This window comes from Megalobrama amblycephala, linkage group LG22 (assembly GCF_018812025.1).
Source record: "Megalobrama amblycephala isolate DHTTF-2021 linkage group LG22, ASM1881202v1, whole genome shotgun sequence".
Taxonomy (NCBI): Eukaryota; Metazoa; Chordata; class Actinopteri; order Cypriniformes; family Xenocyprididae; genus Megalobrama; species Megalobrama amblycephala.
This window is the reverse complement of record NC_063065.1, coordinates 1116044-1139089: the sequence shown is the minus strand read 5'-3', so window position 1 is coordinate 1139089 and position 23046 is coordinate 1116044. Positions and strand designations below refer to the sequence as shown.

The window sequence follows — 23046 nt, the reverse complement described above, 5'->3', positions numbered from 1 at the left end:
CACTATGGTTTTGCTTTAAAGGCCCTTTAGTCTTTCAGGACAGTAATAATGTTTAAAAGGTCGCATTTGAATCGGTTCCCTGTGCCTGAATGAACCCCGAGAACAATCACAGAATCATTTATATCGTCTTTACATGTATTTACAGTTGGTCTCCCATTGTTAGCAAATGATTGCTGTAAATGCATTTAATTTAGGCACAAAAGCGAAAGCAATGATAAATGGTCAAAGAAAGTGAGGGCTGATATTATGCACCTTTTAATGGCTAATGTTCATGTTATTATTGCCATTTTGGCCCTGCATTTTTTCCAGTGAAAAAGGCAGAGATTACTATTAAAGCACATGTATTTGGCCGCCGTGTCTTTAATGTTGTGGCTAGCTTGCTAGAGCTTATGCCCAGATGATGCCAGGTGGGTCATGTCCAGATGGGCATCGATATTTAGCCCGCGTCCTCTTAACGTCTACTAATAATGTTGATGAATCTCACATAACCCCTTATGTTTCTATGAATCTTAGTCTTACAAGAAATTCTGAATAACACTGTCAGAACTAAAATGGGGGGTTGCATTGAATGTGTTTCAATTGCACAGATTTTATTGTGCCATGAAGGACCAGGGCATCCTGTTAAATCAGGGAGAGGAGAGGTCCAATTATTGTTGTTGTTGTTATGGTGATGATGATTTTTTTCTTTTCTTTTCTTTTCTTTTTATTATCTGGGAGTAATCTGGGAGAGATGTTGCCCTGGAACAAAAAGATGTACAACCCTAAAGTAACATTGAAGCTAAAGAAACATGACATTAATGTGCAGTAGATTTGGTTTCTTCTTGTGATGCAGTAAGAAGCTGTAAGCTGATACGAATAGATCATTCAGAGAGCAGAAACCAGGTGAGACTGTTTGCCAGACTCTCATCATTTGCAAGGTTTTTGTTGGTTTGTTTTCCTTTGTTTTTGAGTTTTTCCATGAAAATTGAATTTCATTATATTTTTGGTTTGAATGAGGTGTTTATTGTGGTTAATTGTTAACTATGATGTGATTATTAAACATTAAATAAAATAAAGTGTTTAAAACCTTCTGTTGGTTGTGTTTGTTCTTATATTCCAAGCATCAAGGATTGGCGGTATTTATGATACATGTTTTTCAAATACAAAATAGTATTTTGTAATTTGTATTTGATAGGGCTGATGAAAATGGCTTTGCATTTTGTATCAAAATACTTTGTTTTGTATTTTTGTATAGTTTTAAAATACTGTAAAATACTTTGTAAGAAGTCTACATGATGACATCACAAAAATGCATCCTCTGATTGGTACCTAATCAGTAGTTTGCCCAGACTTTTTGAGATCTGAACAGATGTTAAGTTTTGGTGTTTGTTTTAGTAGCCTAGGCTAAATAGTTTACCAATTTACATGATGCTCTTGAAAACTATTATACCGAGCAGCAGCCCCCTATATTTATGATAAACAATCAAATGTTAGTTAGAAACTATTTGCTATGAATACAGGTGCCATCAGTTGTCTTCTTATGAATGACTTGTCATTGAGTCAGTGTTGCTGATGCAAAGTAGGCCCTTTGTTACCAAACACCATGTAACTAAATTAGGATACAATTATGAGTCATTCACAAATGGTTAAACATTAAACTGTTGGTTACTTTAAAAGTAACCTTGGGAGATCACAGGGATATGTCAATATTTGATCTGTTAAAGCCACAATAATACATTTTCGCTGCTAGAGGTCCTTATTCAGTCGCTTATCCTTGATTTTGTGGAATCATGGGAGGTGTTGTCTTCACGTCTACAGCCAGTGGAAAAGAATCGGAATGGGACTTGGGCAGAAGAGACACTTGTTACACACTGCAGTAAGCTAGCTCGATATTAGTCATGGTAAAACATGGTACTCACTGTAAATCAAGAAAACGAGATTTAAACAAGAAGCTATATAACATAGTTTCTGTCGATGAATGATTCTAAACAGTTCCTCATCTGTCTAATAAAACATATAATATATGCGTCTTTGATGTTTCCGTGGTCTATACCTAATAAAACCGGGAATTGAGGGTATAATGTCAATGATAGGAGATGCACGGATAAGGCCCGTGTCCTGGTTAAAATTGCTTATTTCTCTGGATTTAAACAATCTTGAAAACATTTGGAAAAAATGTACACAAGTCAACAAAACATATAACAATGTTCTAGTGGTTTTTGGATATATTAATCTTAAAATCCTACATATTGTGCCTTTAACTTGTTGCATATATCAAATTTATTGCATGACTGGGGCAGAGAAAAGCTGGTGCTATCAAACATTGTTTACTCAATCACCTGAGTCAGTGTAATGGTGAAGGGATCGATCAAATAGGCCAATTGATGGAAGGTTTGCGAAGAAATTTCATGCTCCCTTGTAAAAGTATTTTTTAGGATTTTAAAAGTACAAAAATACAGTAGTTTATTTTGATACATGGTATGGCTGCTGTATTTTGTAGTTTATTTTGATACACTTAAAATTAAGGTATTTGGTATTTTATTTTAAAATACATTTTGATACATTTTTGCCCAAGCATCTTGTATGTGCTCCAGTTTCACTTGATGTTTACTGATTTTTGGGGTTAATAATAGCCTATACTGTACTATAAACAAACGTGTGTCAGGTCACCTTAATTTCTACAGTGCTTTACGGATTGTTTCAAAGCAGAAAATTACAGAATCAACGATGCAAACTTAATTAAATATGAGAAAAATTTAATACAATAGTATTTAATACAATATAAGACAGTAGTCACGTCACGTGACGTCAGTCTTCTGCAGGCGCAGTCTGTGTGCATCGCGTCATCATGCGAGAGCGGGAATCTCAATAACCGTCGCTGAATTTTCTCCTCAGATTTCTAAAGATGAATTTTGACGATATAATACTCAAAGTACATGTTTTGAGTTGATATTCGGAACAACTTTTATGTATATATTCATTTTTTTTTACAGTTTTAAAGTTTAATAACTCGTTTTTATTCAGAAGATTAAGCAGACGAAATTGTGGTCACGGTACGTAACGATTTTTTACACCGTCTCTTTGCTTAGAACTAAATTAAGTGTTTAATAAAGTGCTTGATTATGTGGTAAAATGTTGCTAACAATATACTATTGATGAGGTGACAAACTGATCGCCATAAAGATGTGAATTTTACTTCAATTGATCCGTGATTTGACTGTGTTAACCTTAGAAAGACTGAATAGGCCTATATTGTGTATAAAATATTTTTATTAAAACAAATATATTTATCACAGGCTGTTTTCACTTGATGGAAATCCACAAATGTCAAATTAAATGAAGAAACGCTTTCTCCTGAGCTACACACAGTAAGTTAAATCTATCATCACAACACCAGGACACAGGCCGCGATTCACAAAGGTAAGGTACATACGATAGAAATGTTGTAAAATAGTTTAAAATCTAGTCAACAAGTGTTGAAACATTGTGCGTTTATATGAGATTTATTCGTCAAGTGCCAGAGTTGATTTCTTATTCGAGGAAAAGACTCTTATGAATAGGTTCTTTTCGTCTGTTAAAATTATTCAGAAAACAGACTCGTTTTGAATCAGTCACCCAGTCAGTGAATCCTTCACTGAACCACAAGTCATTTCCCAGGTGACTAGTGACTGCACTGGTTTTTATGACAACATGTAATTACACATACATATGCTCAAAAAAAAAAAAAAAATTGTTTTGAGATTTGTTATAAGGGCTCAATGCTAAGGATTTTTTCAGTGGTTCAACTTAAATTTTAACTCACTTAAATTTTAAATAATGCTAGACAAGTAAATAATAAGTAATAAAATAGGAACAAATGATCAAATTACAAGTACTGGCATAAATAAATACAACAGAATATGCATAAAATATTTTTATTCAAACATATATTTATCACAGGCTATTTTCACTTGAGGGAAATCCACAAATGTCAAATTAAAGGAAGAAATGTTTTCTCCTGAGCTACACACAGTTAAATCTATCATCACGACACCAGTGGACACAGGTCGCGATTTAACATTACAAAGGTAAGGTACATACAATAGAAATGTTGTAAAATAGTTTAAAGTGTTGAAATATTGTGTGTTTATAAGAGATTTATTCATCAAGTTCCAGTGTTGATTTCTTATTTGCGGAAAAGACTCTTATGAATAGGTTCTTTTCCTCTATTAAAATGATTCAGAAAACAGACTCGTTTTGAATCAGTCATCCAGTCAGTGAATCCTTCACTGAACCACAAGTCTTCCAGGTAAATTTGATTCGAAATGAACAAGGAACCGAACTGTGATGTATAGAGTAAGTTAGTGACTTGTTTGTATGACAACGTGTAATTGCACATACATATACTCAAAAAAAAAAAATGTTATGTTATAAATTAACAATAGTAGGCTATAAAAAAAAATATATATATATATATAGTTATTATTCACATATTAGCATACGGCCATATGGTAAGGTGACCAGATTTTTTAAATGGAAACCGGGGACATTTCCTATTTGAGTGGTCAAAATATCACCGAAGTTTCATTTGTTATTATCTATTAATATTGGGGTTTTTGGTCTGGTTTTAATATAATTCACCAAAAAACTATTAATAGTAACCAAAAGCAGTCCAAAACAATATGCCTATTATAACAAAAGTATGACTTTACAAAGGCAGATTACAAAATAAAACAACACAAATATAAGATAAGATAAATAAAATGACATTTAACAAATATTTTTAACATTTATTATTGAATTTAATGTTCTCATTTTCACAAGCTGTTTACTGTACGCCCTATTTTTAACTTTCAACAAATTTTAACTATTGCATTTTAGACATTTTAAGCACAAAGTTTCGAGTGTATTATTATTTATTATTTTATTATTATTATTATTATTTTATTCTATTCATATCTGTGTACCTTCACCACGTGATATAGTTAAGATGTGTGTGTGGAAATTACTGCGTTGTAACTGCAGAACTTTTGGGGACGTTTAAAATTGTGCAAAACAATCCTGCACTCTGTATGTTATTACCTTGAAACCGTTTCTTTTTATAATTGACGACGCCCTGGTCCAGGTTTCGTCCTTCAAGTGTAACAGTGTGGCTGCACAGCCCCCTCTGTTGGTGAACTTAATCACTACACGATTGCTCCGATAACTAACAGGCTGCTGTATGTTGGTCAGCTTTTTTGCATGTATTTGCGGGTTGTTTTGAACAAGCTGTAAAACGGGGACATTTCCGGGGACAGAACACCAAAAACCGGGACTGTCCCCAGAAAACGGGGACGTCTGGTCACCCTACCATATGCTGACATATGGAACACAAGTAGCACAACATTTTTTGGGTACACTTTATTTTAAGGTGTCCTTGTTACAGTGCAATTATACATTTAAGTACTGAGTAATAAAAATTAACTACTTACTTTAGGGTTTGGTTGCATGTAATTATGCAAAATTTACTGTTATTACTGGAGTAAGTACATGTAACAAGGACACTAAAATAAAGTGTTACCCAATTTTTCTTTTTTTTTTCAAATGGGCAGAAATACTTTTTTTTTATTTGTATTATTATTTACAAAACAGAATGATATTTAAATGGCTCAAATACAGTCAGAATAACTAAAGTGATGTGAATTGATATCCATTCAAAGGCAGAAAAAGAGTCATGACTAAACACTGAATAGAGTGATGTATTTGTCCTAATTTTGTGAACCATAAATCAGTGTTTGCAAAGTGAAATTAATTGAATAGCTTGCTTTATTCTTCATATATACTGTATGAAACCCACACATTTTGTAGAGCTTACTCTTCGAACCATTTGACTTATTTACTTAATAGATTTAAATTATTTGTTTTGGGTTTTTTTTCTTTCCCCACCTTTAATGCCCACTTTTGCACTGCATATAGGGAAGGAAAGGCACAGACATAAGAATTCATAATTGCAGTTTTTATTGCTACATCAGAATCAATACATGAACATGGCTTCACAGCACACAGAATCTTTATAGTGGAGGATTACTCTTCATCATGTCCTTTCTGTAATAAAAGAGCAAAAAAAGAAAGTGTCATTGCAATCTATGTTGTACTAAATTACAATGTTTAAGTGGATAAAAATGTTTTACCTTGGATCCTGAATCACGACTCTTGGCTCTAAGTTTGTTGACCTGAGATTCAGCAATATCAGCCCTCTCCTCTGCCTCATCCAGCTCATGCTGCAGCTTACGGAACTTGCCCAGGTTCACATTGGCCTGTTCCTCCTAAAAAAACAATGAAAAACATTGTAAAAAAATAATACAGAGACACCAATACTTCAGTATATGAGTGACATTGTTTACTTACAGCCTCTTCAGCAGATCTCTTGTAGGCTTTGACCTTCAGCTGGAGTTTGTCCACCAGATCCTGCAGGCGAGCCAGATTCTTACGGTCCTCTTCAGTCTGAAAAACAGGATACAAAATGACTTCACTGGTATGAATTATGGTATGAATAAAAATGCATTTATTTGTATGTCAAAGAATGTGACCTGGTAGGTGAGCTCCTTGATGCGTCGCTCATATTTACGGACTCCTTTCACAGACTCGCTAGCCTTTCTTTGTTCAAGCTCCACCTCATTTTCCAGCTCTCTCACCTACCAAAACAGAAAATGACTATAAATGTACCAAAATCTGAACACAAATATTCATGAATAATTGTCTTTACAAAATGTAAGAATATAAAATGCATTAAGAACTGAGTTTAAGAAACTTACCCTGGCCTCCAGTTTCTGGACCTGCTTCTTGCCACCCTTCATGGCGATCTGCTCAGCTTCATCCAGACGGTGCTGCAGGTCCTTGATGGTCTGCTCCATGTTCTTCTTCATGCGCTCCAGATGAGCACTGGTGTCCTGCTCCTTCTTCAGCTCCTCAGCCATCATGGCAGCATCAGTGATGGCCTTCTTGGCTTTTTCCTCAGCATTCCTGCACTCCTGCACTGCCTCCTCAACCTCAGTCTGAAGCTGAGTATTATCTCCCTCCAGCTTCTTCTTTTGATTCAGCAAGCTGGTGTTCTGCATCAAGATAGTTTATACCGTTTAAGATCAAAGTTCACTGGTGAATGTAATGATAGTTGAGTAAACTGATCGCATGTGTAAATATTTGAAATGTATTACCTGGGCATGCAGGAGCTGAACTCTCTCACTGACATCCAGCAGTTCCTGCTCAGCCAGTTTCCTTCCTCTCTCAGTCTGTTCCACCATGGATCTCAGCTCATCCAGTTCAGCCTGCAGCAGATTGTTGCGTCTCTCCACGATGGCGATGTTCTCTTTGAGATCATCATTACCACGAAGAGCATCATCTAGTTGCAGTTGGGCATCCTGTAAAGTACAAGTTTTATAAATGAAAAGACTGAAGAACAATGTTGGATTTCAACTAAGCATCATAAAATCTTGATTTGAAGATTTGTCATACTTTGAGATGTCCATGAAGACCCTTAAGTTGCTTCTGGGCTTCTGCTGCCTGTCTGTTAGCCTGGCTGAGCTGAATCTCCATCTCATTGAGGTCTCCCTCCATCTTCTTCTTCAGTCTGAGAGCTTCATTCCTGCTGCGAGTCTCTGATTCCAGTGAGCTCTGCAAGGTATCCACCACTCTCTGCTGGTTCCTCTTGCCCTGCTCCATCTCTTCATCTTTCTCTGTCAGCTTACGTTCAATATCAGCCTTTACTTGATTGAACTCCAGTTGAGCTCTCAAAATCTTTCCTTCCTCATGTTCAAGTGAGCCCTTTTAATGTGAAAGAAATTTTGTAAGTGCTTTGTCCAAAATCAGCCTTATGTGAACAAAAAAGAAATTATAATCAAGGGTTACCTCAGCTTCCTCCAAGGCTGTCTGGATTTCTGCTTTTTCCTGCTCCAGCTGCTTTCTAATTTTCTCCAGCTCATGGATGCTTTTTCCTGACTCTCCAAGTTGCTCAGTGAGGTCAGAAATTTCCTCTGTTAAAGAGAAAAATAACTGTTAAGGAAAGATATGCAGAATATAACATCTGTTAACTCTGCAGGTAACCAAAATATAGTTACCTTGAAGGTTCTTGTTCTCTCTCTTCATGGTCTCAAGTTGATCCAGAACTTCTTCATAGGAGTTCTTCAGTTTGAAGAGTTCAGTGCTGAGAGATCTAGACTCTTTCTGGGCACTTTCTAGTTCAGTCTGAGACTCCTCATACTTCTGCTTCCACTCAGCCAAAACCTGATTAGGCATTATTTAGGTGTTTAATTAATTATGAAAGACAAAAGTAATACATATTCAATTATTAAATATTAAATCTGTGTATTACCTTGTCAAAGTTTCTTTGCTTTTTGTCCAGAGCAGCAGCAGCAGCATTAGATCTCTCCACATCCACCATGAGATCTTCAATCTCATTCTGCAGCCTGTGCTTGGTCTTCTCAAGAGAGGAGCATTTAGCATTGACCGCTTCCACAGCTTCTTCTGCTTCTTGGAGACGCTGAGCCAATTTTTTTCTAATTGTGTCAAGCAAGGATATTTTAAGGTCCGATTAGCAATATTAAAACAAATTAGAGGAATTTGTAAATAAACATCTGAAAACCAAATAGCATATTCCCTGGTTCTTACTTAGCATCCTCCAGCTCCTCAGTCCTCTGGATGGCATCAGTTTCATACTTGGTTCTCCACTGAGCCACTTCAGAGTTTGCCTTGGACAGACTACGCTGCAGCTCAGCCTTGGCTTCTTGCTCTTCCTCAAACTGCTCCCTCAGCAGATCAGAATCGTGACGAGCAGACTGAACTGCATGGGCCAGGGCATTCTTAGCCTGAACAGAAAAATAGCCAGTTGCTTTGAGGTGATTTCTGTTGCCCTACTATGTAACAAAAAAGATTCAACTTCTAGAAAAGCATTATGGATCTCCAAAACAAACCTTGATTTCTTCTTCTAGCTGTCTCTTGAGGTCTTCAATTTGCTGAGTGTAGGACTGCTTGCCTCTGGTTAACTGAGACACCAGGGAGTCTTTCTCCTCAAGCTGTCTGGAGAGTTCACCTGAAATGCCAGAAAAAGGTATAACAAATATTCATTTCAAAACTAAAAGTTTTATTAAGAAAAGTTGCTATATTTTGTGTTCTTACCATTTTCAGTTTGCAGCTTGGCTTTTTGCATGGTGAAATCATTGATTGTGCGCTGACCTTCCTCAGCCTTGGCTCTGTACTCACTCATCTGGTCTTCCAGAGTTCTGCACATTTTCTCCAGGTTGCTCTAATATAAAATAAATTGAGTAAGTAAATTATATTGATTTTAAATTGTAGTTTCACATAATCTGTCTTAGTGACATACATTTCTGTTTTGCTACAAACCTTTGCTTTGACGATATGTTCCATGTTGGAGACCACATCATCAAGCTCTAACTTCAGTTCACTCTTCTCTTTCTCCAGCTTCTGCTTCACTCTCTGGAGGTTGTCAATCTGCTCTCCCAGATCAGCCACACTGTCTGCATGTTTCTTCCTCAGTGTAGCTGCAGTGGCCTCATGTTGCAGAGTGGCCTCTTCAAGGTCTCTGCGCAGTTTCTGGAACTCAGCTTCACGTTTCTTGTTCATCTCAATCTGGGCAGCGGTGGCTCCACCAGCCTCCTCCAGCCTCTCACTGATCTCCTCCAGTTCTCTAGACAGATCGGCTCTCTGTTTCTCAACTTTAGCACGAGCAGCTCTCTCAGCCTCCAGCTCTTCCTCAAGCTCTTCAATACGAGCCTAGAAATGGGATAAATTGAAAGTTTTGATATGAATCATAGTAAATTTAAATGATTCTTTTATTTGATTTAACTTTGGTTTAAACATACCTGCAGCTCCTTCAGTTTCTTCTGGAGCTGGGCACCAAGGGCTTGTTCATCCTCAATTTTGCTGTTGAGCTGGCCAATTTCAAAGTCCTTCCTTTAAGGTAATATCAGAAAGATTGATTATATTTCATTTCTTATTTATTTATTTATTTTTAATTCTAGGATGAAATGTTTGACATGTTCATACTTCTTCAGCTTCTCCTCCATTTGTTGTTTATCATTTTCCAAGTCCATAATGCTCTCCTGGGTCAATTTTAAATCACCCTCCAGCTTTCTCTTTGCCCTCTCAAGGTCCATGCGTAGCTTCTTTTCTTGCTCCAAGGATCCCTCAAGCTTATTATATAAAATATAATTAATTAACATTGTTTTGCAAAACATATCACACATTTAAAGTAAAATTTTGCCAATATGTTTATTGTGAGATTTTATTGTACTCACATCATCGACTTGTTGCTCCAGCTTGGCTTTGGCTTTGGTAAGCGTGTTGACTTTGTCTTCCTCACTCTGGAGGTCATCCAGCGTTTGCTGATGGGCCTCCTGAAGAGCTTTCTTCTCCTTGGTCAGCTTAGCGATGATCTCATCCAAAGCTGCCATCTCTTCTGTCAGGTTTTTAACCTGTAGAAATGTGAAAAATCATTTTATCAAGGAACTCTTAACACACCATTCTAGCATCACTAAACATGTTCAGTGTTGAAAACTGACCTTGTTCTCAGTGGCATGTTTCTCTTTCTCTACTTTGGCCAGAGTGAGCTCAAGATCATCAATGTCCTTCTTGAGCTCAGAACATTCATCCTCCAGCTTTCGTTTCTTTGCAACCAATTCTGCATTCATTTCTTCTTCATCCTCCAGTCTCTCAGTCAGCTCTTTGACTTTGGCCTCAAGCTGGATTTTACTCTTTATCAGACCCTCACATCTCTCCTCAGCATCTGCAAGATTATCTTGTTCCTATCAGAGAAGGGAAAACAAGTTTTTTTTTATTTTTTGAATTGTGAAAAAAATTAAAAGCAGTTTTATTTCCATGTGGACTTACAGACTGCACTGAAAGCTGCAGGTCGTTCTTCTCTTGGAGAAGAGAAACCATCTTTTCCTCAAGCTCCTTTTTGCGGGCTTCAGATTTGGCATAAGCCTCCTTCAACTTGGTGAATTCCTCCTTCATGTTGGCCATTTCTTTCTCAGTCTCTGCAGTTTTCAGCAGAGGCTTGATCTTGAAGTAGAGCTTCATCCAGGGCCAATTCTTGACACCCATGAAAGCACGTACATTCCACTGGATCACCAACAAAGAATCTCTGTAGATATTACATAAAAATGTTCAGTCTTGCATTTTAAATGTAACTTAGAGAATATATTAAAGAGCTAAAATCTAACCTTCTTTCCACAATTTTCTGGAACTCAATTCTTGATAGAAAACCACGAGCCCTGGACTGAATTCCAGTTATAATAAGTGCAAGACGGTCATCTCGCATCTCCTCAAGAGTACCCAGAAGACCAGCCTTGAAAAAGACCTGAAAATAGTAAAGCATTTTGTGTCAAAAGTGTGACAATGGAAAAGTGGCTTTGGAAAAAGTTAATGTTAATATAAAAATACCTTAGTATGTCCTAACTTGTACTGGTTGTGATCGATGTCCAGAGAGCCCAGAAGTTTTTCTGCACCCTTCTTGTTATCAATGAACTGCCCCTCAGGGATAGCAGCAGGATTTAGGATGCGGTATCTATTAAAAAAACACATTAACAATTATTTTTTATATGTATTTATTTTTATTCTAGCAAATGCTTAAATTTACAACTTGCAATAACTTGGAGTCATACATAAAATTTTGTAAGACATGAAAGCCATTTGGTTTCATACTAACCGTTGTTTGAAATCTCCATACAGGATCCTGTTGGGGAATCCCTTTCTGCAGATCCTGATGCCCTCCAGCACACCGTTACAGCGCAGCTGGTGCATGACCAGAGGATTCTCCATCGCCCCAGGAGTCTTAGTCTCATTGGGGATGAGGCAGCGCACAAAGTGAGGGTGAGTTGACCTCAAGTTGGTCATCAGCTTGTTCAAGTTCTCCTATGATTAAAAAATGTTATAAGGTAAGCAATTTTCTATACTTTTGTTGTGAACATATTTCTTTTTGTTTTGACAACTTGTTGCAATATTCCATACCCTATGGAGGGCTGACACAGTTTGGAAAGAAGAACCCTTCTTTTTACCACCTTTACCTCCCTTGGAGTCTTGGGCTAAAACCAATGGGAAATGTAAAAGAAAATGTTTTAGCTTATATTATTCTGACACACCATAGTTTAGACCCAAAACAAAATACAGTGTGTATATATATATATATATATATATATATATATATATATATATATATATATATATATATATATATATGTAGAATAATCTATACTGAAGATCAGTACACACCTGAGTCAGCCCCAGCATATCCAGCAAATAGAATAGACAACATCTTCACGGTAGACTTTTGGAAAAGTCCGACCACAGTCTCATTGAGAGGGTCCTTGTTCTTCACCAGCCAGTTGGAAATATTGTAGTCAACAGTGCCAGCATAGTGAACCAGAGCAAAATGGGCCTCTGGTCTACCCTTGATAATCCTGGGCTTCTGGAAAGTAGGATTTTTCCCCAAATGGTTGTCATAAAGCTTAGCTTTAAATGTTGCATCACTGGCTTTGGGGAACATGCACTCCTCTTCAAGGATGGACATGATACCCATGGGCTGCAGAGAACAAAATATAATGTAAAAAATTTAGTGTAAGTAATATGATAAACAGAAAACACAAAAAGTACACATGATAATGTTTATAATTTTTATGCACATAAACGTACCTTCTCAATAAGCTCAATGCAAGCCGCCAAGTCCATGCCAAAGTCAATAAACTCCCACTCAATGCCTTCCTTCTTGTATTCCTCTTGCTCCAGCACAAACATGTGGTGGTTGAAGAACTGCTGCAACTTCTCATTAGTGAAGTTGATGCACAGCTGCTCAAAGGTGTTGAACTGCAGGTGGAATATATTGTATAATCACAATGGGCTGCAATGCTTGTTGGATTTGATCTTGAATAACAATAATCAGTTGATTTCAGCTTACATCAAAGATCTCAAATCCAGCAATGTCCAGCACACCAATGAAGTACTGGCGAGGCTGTTTGGTGTCCAGGGATTGGTTGATTCTCACAACCATCCAGAGGAACATCTTCTCGTACACTGACTTTGCCAGAGCACCAATAGAGTAGTACACCTGAAAAGAGTGAACGTACATTAAAAATGGATTTTGCATTTTTTATTTCTATAACATGATTGCAAAGCTATAAATTTTTCAGAATATGAAGTTTCTTCACCTGCTGGACATTCTGTCCCTTGGTGACCCACTCATTTCCTACTTTGACTCTTGGGTGGCACAAACCCTTGAGGAGATCAGCAGAGTTCAGGCCCATCAGGTATGCGACTTTGTCAGCATCTTGTGAAGAAAAAAATGTTTGTTTAAAATTTAGAAGCATTTATCAAAAAGTCACCAGTGGCAGTGTGGTAATAATTAACATCACTTGCCTTCAGTCCCATCAGACTCAGCCTGTTCCTCTCTTTGCTTTTGCTTGAACTTCATGTTACCAAAGTGCATGATGGCACCAGTCAGCTTGTAGATGCCAACCTTTTCATCTGTAGTGAAGCCCAGCACATCGAAGGCCTCCTGTAGTTTGAAAATAGCATGACAAAGCAATAAGATTAGTCTACTTTTTCTTACACATTTTGTAGTACTTCTCAGTGGTTGTAATTTATGTATATTTTGTTTGTTATATAGGTATAAGTCACTAACATCAGTGGCCATCAGCTCTTCAGCATCATCAATAGATGCCACTTGTGTCTCTCCTTGGGAGATGTAGGCATAGTCATAAGGGTTTGCTGTGATGAGCAGCATCTCTGTAAAGAGTGGGCATCAGTTAGATACAGTATGTAGACACATTTGGTTTGCATTTAAAGTTATAAATCTTATTCCACATCATAACGTACCTAATAGTTCTGGTTTCTTCTGAGACAGAATCTGGTAGAAGATGTGGTAGTCTCTCTCAGCCTTGAGCTGATAAGTGACACGAGACTTCTCCAGGAGATCTACATTATGAAATATTCATAAAATAATTGCTGTATTTGTATGTATTATAGTTGTCCAACCATAGTTGGGATAAAATAAAGCATACTCACAAGTCTCAATATCTGCGGAAGCCAATTTTCCACTCACACCAAAGTGAATTCGGATGAATTTACCCTGTTTGGTTATAAGAATAAAATCACATAATTATTATTGCTACTTATATCCAGTTTACACTATTTGGACACAATACATTCTCAGTTATAAGGGAGCACTTACAAAACGGGAGGAGTTGTCATTTCTGATGGTCTTGGCATTGCCAAAGGCCTCCAAGGCAGGGTTAGCTTGGATGATTTGATCTTCCAGGGTACCCTATAAACAAACAATATCATTACAAAATCCACAAATGAACAATAAATGCAGGCTACCTACAAGATAATTTTGTCTTGTAAAAAGATTTTATACAAAAATATATTTGAAATTAATTTGTGCAGGTAGCTTTGTGGCTATATTCACCTTCTTCTCAGAAGCTGCATCCTTTTTCCCAGATACAGCAGCAATGCTGGCAAAATACTGGATGACTCTCTTGGTGTTCACAGTCTTTCCAGCACCGGATTCTCCACTGTGTGTATAAAGGATAGACATTTTCATCATTTTAAATGCATTAAGAAAATTTAATAAAGAATTGAGGCTGAAATGACTTACGTGATCAGGACAGACTGGTTCTCTCTGTCTGTTGGGTGAAAGAAAACATTTTATATATAATAATATTTTTTGTTTTGTTATTTTGTTTAGTTGAATAGATGTGAAAGACATTTCTAACCTGACAGCATGTACTGGTAGGCATTGTCAGAGATGGAGAAGATGTGAGGGGGAGCTTCAGTCCTTTTCTTGCCTCTGTAGGCTTTGACCACAACGGAATCGTACACTGGCAGCCACTTGTAGGGGTTGACAGTGACACAGAACAGCCCTGAATAGGTCTGTAATGTGACAAATGAATAGGTTCAGTACAATTATACACATTTACTGGCAGTAAATTCATTATAAATCAATGTTCATCGCTCACATAGATCATCCAGGCTGCGTAACGCTCTTTGAGGTTAAACAGCACAGCAGGCTCGTGCAGGAAGGTGAACATCGCCATGTCCTCAATTTTATCGAACTTCGGCGGGTTCTGGGGGTGAACATCTACATCCTTCACTGTTACTGTCTGTTGAACAGAGAAAATCAATTAGTGTCTTTTAATAGCTTTCTATGATTATGATAATATCCTAACCATTTTGTTTTTTGCCAGCTAAAATGCAAATCTAAAGCATTTTCTGTATGTATTCCACATTGCTACTTTTATATAAATTATTTTACATATATTTTAGCTTTTTCTGAACAAATTACAAGTGTTGCTCGCATAAGCACATCTAACTGATAATCAAGGCATCCTTACCTTTCCAAATTCAGTGTCAACAGTGACTTTGTCACCATCTCTGCTGGTGATGGAGGCTTTGACGTACTCAACCTCAGGGTCGGGCACAAAGCACTCTTTCTTCATGTCGAAGGGGCGAGTTTGGGCCTCCAGACGCTCCTTGTCTGACTTCCGCAGGAAGGATGCGGCAGACCCAAACTCTGCCATTTGTGAGTCACCCATTCTGAAATCTAGAAGTTTACAGTCTCATAAATATAATGTCCTTTGACAAAAACTGCACTGAAGCACTCATAACAAGTGTGACATATAATTGGCATTCCAGTTACCGAAATGATAATCAAATGCATTTCATATTTTTCAGGTAGATGCAAAACTTCTCACCTTGTGTTTGTCAAAACTCTGTTCCCTAAATCTGCAAGAGCCGGTGTTACGCTAAGGACGAAACAAAAGAGTCATTAGCGTTTGAGATCACGGATGTGATTTTAGTTGTTACTTATCAGAAAAAATCCCTACACCTAAACTTGTAATGGATTTATCTTATTGTGTCAGCTTTTGGAAGAGGTTTTTGTGAGTTCCAGGAGATCTTCCTTGGTCTTTCTGTTTGGAGGATCTTTGGTTCTTACCTCAGGATGTCCTGTGTGTTGTGTCACTCCAGAGTTGATGCTACCTTTTTAAAGGGAGTCACTGATCCCAAAATGGTGGTTTGTCGTGGATGCCCCACCCTGGTCCTGCTAAATAAACCTTCAAATGATTGGATGGCATAGGATGTTCAACGGCAGTTGACATATATGGTGTGATGTAACAATAGGCTTTTGGGAGGAAGGACAAAAGAACACCCATGTTGCTTAAAAGATTCATCCACACCATCCTAATCAGGAACTCCTTTTACAATGTTGTCTCAGGTCAACAAGAACAACAGTTGTCTATTTTGGATCCCTTCCTCAATGAGCAGGACACCTCTTGACATCTGAGCAATGTGAATCTGTCATGGTATGTCACAAGAATTTTTTTTGTAACATGCTCAGCCTCTCCATTGTTTTTTTTTTTTCTCAGAAAGACAAGCTTTGCAAGAGCTGACACATGCAGTGTATCCAATGAAAATTAAAGCTTGACAGATTTTAAAATTTGTTCAAGAGTTACTACTTAGGGATGTTATTCTCTTATATAAGACGTTAATTAATTTTTATTTATCTAAAATACCTCTGTCAGCTCAAGATCAATCAGCCTTTTGTCAAAGTAATGTCCGTACACTTTTTGTGAGATATCATGTTTAACTTTTGCACACATTATAGATGTTTTAATATGTCATTGCTTGAGACTGTCATATCAGCCAAGTGAAACAGTAGCATAAAAGAAGATGTGACAAATAATTCAGGTCTGTCTATAGATTGAGGTGATGGACAGCCAACAGCTGGTCTTCTTTGCAAGGTCGAGATCATCTACTGCTCAATTGTCACGGCTTGTACCGCTGGACCTCAACCTCTTGCTCTTCTTGTTGACATCCCATTGTTTTCCCTCTATCCTTGAGGACAAAGATAACCATACTGAATTTTCTCAGCTTCTTTACAGTCGCTGCAGAGGGTCAGACAGCTGTATACGGGGGCCTCTGCGGTGTGAGAGGCTGCAACAGCTGTTCATTGTGCTGCAAATGTTGTGGTGTGAATTTTTGCATGTATCTTTTATTAGGAACCTTGGGATCTTTTAACGTAAGGATTAAGATCAACATGTGATCCTTTTAACATCTTCAGTATCGAAGTAATGATGTTACAACATGCATACTTATGAGTTATATACAGTCCTGTTATTTTAGTCAGTTGTCAGAGTCCTAAAATACCACATTCATAGCACCCTTCTGTGAAGTTTGCTTGACCCAATTGTCACGCTAAGCTTTGAAGGTCACGGTAAAGTGTTATATAGTATAGGTTTCCTGATTGTAACTTGCAGTCTCACTAATTATAAATCATATAAACATGCTAGACATAATACAAAGATTTAATCATTAACAAGTGAAACTAAAGTAAAGCAAAAATAAGGGGGGAAAGAAAATATGGCTGCATGATTTAGGGAAGAAATCCAATTGTTATTTGTCTGATAAAATTTGTGATTTAATTTAAAATACAATTAAATATAAATTCAAGTTTGTTGTGCTTGTTTGTAGGGCTGCATAATTTAGGCAAGATTTTGTGATTATCAATATGTGCATAAAATAATATTACTGAATAAAAATTTCTAAAAAAAAAACAAACAAAAAAAACAAAACAAAAAAAACGAGTATTTAAAAAATAATATAATATTTTGTTCCACAATACACTTGCATAATTACAACACTAATACTGGTGGATAATGAACTGCTTGTGTGTAAGAATAATAAAATCACAGTCTTTGCAATTTGATAATTGCACTAAGCCATATCTTGATTTTGGTTTTATGTCATGCACCAAAAAGTAAATGTTCTTAACCTGCATGAACTGCTGTTTCCAATTTGTGTATATCATCAGACAACATCCTATCATCATACCTGTGAAACCTGTCAAACTAGTCGCTTTTCTGCGAAATTCACTGTTTTGAATCAAAATATGTCAATTATGTGAATCATGTAGATATGAAATCCATATCATGTCACATGTAATTGATCGATCAGTGTTTTAACCATAAAAAGGCGTCATGTAAAAATGTCACATTTATAATAAATAAAATACTGTCACATTTACCTCAGAAAAGCCACTCAATGTCGAAAAACTAAAAAATGAACTTAAAGAGGAACATTTTGATAAATATATGCACTGTAGGCTATTGCATATTGTATTTGTATTTAACATGTGCTTCAATATTGAATGTATAAATCCATTTTATGACACCCACAATTTAAATGTTTAGGCCTATATTTAAATCACAAATATTGGCCCCTGACAACTATTTAGTTCATAAACGTCACCTTTTTCACCGCTTTTGAGTTTGCAGGTATGTATCATATATCCTAATAATCAATAAATATTTGTATACCTATATTTAGGGATGTGTAAGTTAATTCTGCCTGTTTGTTTTTCTTATTAACAGGTCTTGAAGGTCTTAACATCAAACAGCCAGTTGGACCCATCCATCACTGTGATGGGGGTCAGTGATCATTTCTGATTAGCATCTCAGAGTGTTGGGTCAAGAAGATGTTTTCTCAAGGTTTTATGTGAAATTATTTGTGGCATGTTGCTTGATTTTTGTAGTCAGCATGATTGCCTCATTAAGACCTTCACTCTGGATTAACAGGAGATCTGGAGAACCTTAACATCCTGTCTCTTTTCCTTTAGCTGTCTTGCTATGACGAAGTGGAACATTCCGATCCACACTCCTCCCTGAGACGGAGGTGGTTCATTCTCAGCTGTTTAGGCCCTTTGTCGTCTCAGCTCACCAAAAGGTCAATGACTTGACCCATTGTACTTCATGACCATTGAGCAGGCTATTAATGGCAACCGAGGGGGTCTGTTTGCTTGATTTACTTGGACAAGTGTTCACTAGACGTCCCGTGATCCTTTGCTCCTTTGATTGAGTTGCTTGTCATTTGTTCATTATCCCTTGTTCGAGCCAGCTGTACGATGAAGTGGGAGAATCAGAGAATACAGGTATTCATATTTGCATGATGCACTCCTATATCTGTCTGTCTATCTATCTATCTAAATTTGTTTGTTCTCCACAAGAACACATTATGCTTCCATTAGGCAAACTGGCATGACTTTTGACCTCTGCTGTGCAAATGTATCTTTTTCCCTCACTCTCTTGTCACTGGTTTTTCTATCCCGACTCAGCCACACACAAACACTCTGCTCCCTGCAGGAGAAGGAGAACACATCACTGAAGCACAGATGAAGGTAATGCAAAAGAATGCTTTTTCTTTTTGATTTTTTGTTGTACAGTGTTGTAATTCACAGAAAAAAATGTTTTAAATATCATATTTAATAAATACTGAATTCATCTGTTTAACAAACTAAAATCAATCACATGATAATAATAGGGGAGAACCATTAAAGCAGTAAAAGGACATAAATTGATAATTCAGAGATTTTTCTGTAACTTCATTTCATTTTCATTTCATTTCAGTTTTCATTGAGGGTAAAATGCCTGGGTCATACGTCACAAAAATTTAAAGAAGAAATAATGTTTGCATAAAGAAATTGAAACCTTTCAATTCCTAGTTTCTTTCTATAATGTGAAAAAAAAATGCTGTGATATAGGATGCTATTGAAAATGTAAAGTATGCTTGTAAAGTACAATCAAAATCTTGATAACACTTTGCAATGTTTCATTTGTTAACATTAGTTAATATATTAACTAACATGAACTAACAATGAGCAATATATTTGTTACAGTATTGATTAATCTTTGTTAATGTTAATAAAAATCCAGCTGTTCATTGTTTTTTCATGTTAGTTCACAGTGCATTAACTAATGTTATCAAATACAACATTTGATTTTAATAATGTATTAGTAAATGTTGAGATTAACATTAAGTAAGATTAATAAATGCTATAGTATTTTTCATTCTTAGTTCATGTTAACTAAAGTAGTTAATTAATATTAACTAATGAAACCTTTATTGTAAAGTGTTACCAAAATTTTTATCATTATAGTATGTGTACTTAATTTATTTATTGCTGATATATTCAGATGTTATCCAAATGAAGTTAATGAAAACATCATCCTAAAAGTAGGATTATTTTTCTTTGAAAAATGTCTTTTTTCTTTTGTTTTTGGGGTGAAATGTGACATTTTGTTTCTGTGAGATTTATTACTATAATTTGGTTAATAACTGAGAATGTATTTTGATATCTTAATGGTAACGTTCAGTTATAAGTTTATTAGTTAATTATGAATCATTTACAAAACATGACTATTCATTCATAAATGATTAACAAGTTATATGCATACATTTAAATCACTTGTGTTGTAAGTTATCTTAAAAAATTTGTAAATAAAATAAACAGATCATTAGTAGATAATAAGTTAATAAGTTATTATTTGATATATTATTAATTATTGGAATATTTATGTCAAAGTTGTTTTAGTATCATCTCACATAAACAAAGGTTAATAGTGATCAAATATTGAACAAACCATTAGTAAATCATCAGTAAATAATTTATTGATGTATCATGAAGTTGTTGGTGTTCAAAAGCATGATTAGTCAAATGATTCCAGTGGGATATGTTAAATCCCTTCATTCATCAGCACAGACTTGGGTTCTGTGTGGAGTCTCTGGGATCTAGCAATAATGGCCCTGTCCCAAATGGCACACTTCATATGCACTTTCTTGTGGACTTACAATGGCTGCCGCATGCATGTGTCCATAGGGACACTGTAGGGTGTCCCATTTGTCATTTTAGGTTTCAGAAGGGTGCTTTTGACTTATTCCCGACAGTTAAAGCAGCATTACATCAGGAATGTGTGGACTTTTAGGAAGACCACAATTGTTTAGGGTGGCATGTGGGACAGGGCCGATGTGAACCGGTTTTACCCTCCACTGAAGCTCATATCAGGTGCACAGTGTTTAAAGACTCCATGTGTGTCAGAGAAGTCAGCGGTCTATACTCAGCACTTACACCAGTCAGCACTTACATTGCAGTACACACTACTAAGTGTTCAACACATGTTATATATGATGTATACATGCATGAATAAATCATTTACAACACTTACTGCATCCCCTAACTGCATCTCCTAATCTAAAGTGTAAACTCTTCATCACACGTAAACGTGTTTCATATCATTTATAGATCTTCCTGTTACAAGTTATGAGCGTATTTAGCATATTAGTATAAAGTGTCGGTAAAGAAGAACATACAGTATGTGATTTTAAATCAGAGTTTTACATATGAACAACTTAAGAAGTGTACAAAAGTTTTTAAAAGGTTATAGAATATTAATTTCATGAAATGAATAGGATGATTTTATTCTATTAAATCAATAAATGTCTTATTTGACATTCTAATGATTTTATTCTGTTCTGTGTGAGATTTCTTATGCCATAATTCAGCTCATTTCGAGACATTCCATCACCTTACCCAAGCCTGAACTTTAAAATGTAAAAAAATAAATTAACACTCTGTCACCATTTAATCATCCCTTAATCATTTCAGTTTTATTTTGTTTCCCATAGGACAGCTGCTCACCATAACATGAAAACGCACCATACATCTATCATAAACATATTACATTATTTTGTGCATTGTATTCATAGTCTTCAGGAGTTGTATGTTATTAACACCGTGTGAGGAAAAGTTTCGTATTCTGTAATAAAATCATTATGCTTCCATTTTAACTTTCAAAATTGGTGCGTCAAACACTACGGCACAGATTTTGCGGCAGTGACGTCAAAAGTCATTGGCTCCTTATTGGCTGTCACTAGTAATTTGCATCATACTGAATTGGAGTTACTGGTAATGGTTTGAGTGAGATGCAGCGCGATGCTTTGGAGGATGGACATGTGGATCAGGGGAATGTTTGCACCGATTAACAACTTCAGTTTCATTCTGTAACTCACACAAATTAAATTTTGCTGTCTGAGTTCTGGTAATGTAGAACATGAGTTGTTTGGCTATTTTTTATACTTCATTTTGGCATGTTTTAAATAAATTATTGTGACTGTACATTATCTGCCTGTTACATTTTGTACATTGTCAAAATGCATATAGTAACTAAGATCACTCAGATCAAGGTCACTGTAAATATATCTATATTACGTTTTTATTTTTGTGAAGTGGCTGCACAGTGGTTATGTTTTGGTAAAAGGGTGAGTTAAAGGCTCAAAGATGGCTGTATAATAGTAAAATACATTTACATTAACATATGTTTATGATTTAAATATGTAAGGGATTTGTATAGATTTTTATATCCTGTAACTGAAAGGTATACCAAAAGCTTTGCATTTGGCAAATAAAGGATAAATTTAAAAATTGCAGTTTGTACATAATTTACAAGGAAGGTCTACAAATATCCAACACATTTACGAGTGATGAGTAGTTTAGACTTTATATTAGGTGATGCAGAAATCTTTGTAAATTACGGTACACATATGCACATCATTTATCATCTATCATCTATAACACTTTGTAGTGTGTACTGCAATGTAAGTGCTGACAAGGGAGGGTTTAGACAGCTGTCTTCTCTGTAACCACTGTGCACCTGATGTGAGCTTCTGTGGAGAGTAAAACTGGTTCACATTATCACTAGATCCCACACAAAGATAACAAAAGTCAGTGCATATGAGTGAAAGGATTTAACATAACCCTCTGCAATCCTTTGACTGTAAGTCATTTATAAATGTTTATCCACTTGAAAACAAAAAATACTGTTCTTAAAAATATTGCTTTAGGGACAAATTAAAGTTGAACCCCATTGTAAAGTGTAGCAAAAGTAGTAAATGACATGTTAATTTTTTTCTGAGCAATACCATTGGAAAAGTTACAAATATTTTTGAAGCTCTTATTTGTAAATTGTGTATACATTAATTATTGTTCAAAAATAAACTTAGACAGAGAAATTAAAGACAAAAAGTTGTGACAGCTTGCCCCATTCTGCTTTACATGGACACCTAGAAAGTATGCTTCATATGAGATTTAATGGTGGTGGTGTCCTCTACTGGTGGTGACTGACTATTGCAGCTCTCAAACTCACAGCATTGTGGAGGTCACTTTAGATTTAGAATTAATTTATTGCTAACATAAATTACCAGAAAGATTCT

The 23046-nt window shown here is 36.0% G+C and overlaps 1 protein-coding gene and 1 long non-coding RNA gene across 4 annotated transcripts; one reads left to right on the top strand and one right to left on the bottom strand.

Annotated features, from left to right (window-relative positions):
• Positions 1 to 2452: 2452 nt before the first annotated feature.
• On the top strand, positions 2453 to 21982 carry LOC125258292. Of its 2 annotated transcripts, none has more exons than XR_007182576.1 (10): positions 2453 to 3032; positions 3276 to 3347; positions 3919 to 4046; positions 11683 to 11823; positions 15353 to 15526; positions 15679 to 18278; positions 18375 to 18491; positions 18620 to 18931; positions 19115 to 19177; positions 19407 to 19723. It is a non-coding gene; the product is annotated as an uncharacterized LOC125258292 (long non-coding RNA). The 2 variants fall into 2 exon arrangements; XR_007182575.1 differs by lacking the exon at positions 19407 to 19723 and adding an exon at positions 21463 to 21982 and having other exon boundaries at positions 2454 to 3032.
• Positions 5939 to 15818, bottom strand: LOC125258282 (myosin-7-like). Of its 2 annotated transcripts, XM_048175180.1 has the most exons (38): positions 15699 to 15818; positions 15339 to 15547; positions 14964 to 15107; positions 14721 to 14877; positions 14603 to 14630; positions 14414 to 14519; positions 14177 to 14269; positions 14011 to 14074; positions 13822 to 13920; positions 13628 to 13731; positions 13363 to 13501; positions 13155 to 13273; positions 12905 to 13054; positions 12643 to 12813; positions 12223 to 12532; positions 11962 to 12035; positions 11660 to 11865; positions 11395 to 11518; positions 11175 to 11311; positions 10840 to 11095; positions 10512 to 10754; positions 10248 to 10424; positions 9997 to 10142; positions 9813 to 9903; positions 9334 to 9723; positions 9109 to 9235; positions 8904 to 9022; positions 8602 to 8798; positions 8306 to 8489; positions 8052 to 8217; positions 7843 to 7967; positions 7450 to 7758; positions 7152 to 7355; positions 6753 to 7049; positions 6528 to 6632; positions 6346 to 6441; positions 6129 to 6263; positions 5939 to 6042 (listed from the first exon to the last, which is right to left on the bottom strand). In XM_048175180.1, the coding sequence occupies exons 2-38, from the start codon at positions 15537 to 15539 to the stop codon at positions 6022 to 6024; spliced, it is 5814 nt and encodes a 1937-aa protein (XP_048031137.1). In that variant the 5' UTR covers positions 15540 to 15547; positions 15699 to 15818; the 3' UTR covers positions 5939 to 6021. The 2 variants fall into 2 exon arrangements, with proteins under 2 accessions (XP_048031137.1, XP_048031136.1); XM_048175179.1 differs by having other exon boundaries at positions 13363 to 13731.
• Positions 21983 to 23046: the final 1064 nt, after the last annotated feature.

Coding starts and splice junctions, on each gene's coding strand:
- LOC125258282 (XM_048175179.1), bottom strand. CDS start 15,539: ATGGGTGACTCACAAATGGCAGAGTTTGGGTCTGCCGCATCCTTCCTG. Junction 10,143..10,247: donor TGGAGCAACAAGTCGATGAT/GTGAGTACAATA, acceptor TTATATAATAAG/CTTGAGGGATCCTTGGAGCA. Junction 8,490..8,601: donor GAGGAGCTGGAGGATGCTAA/GTAAGAACCAGG, acceptor TGACACAATTAG/AAAAAAATTGGCTCAGCGTC.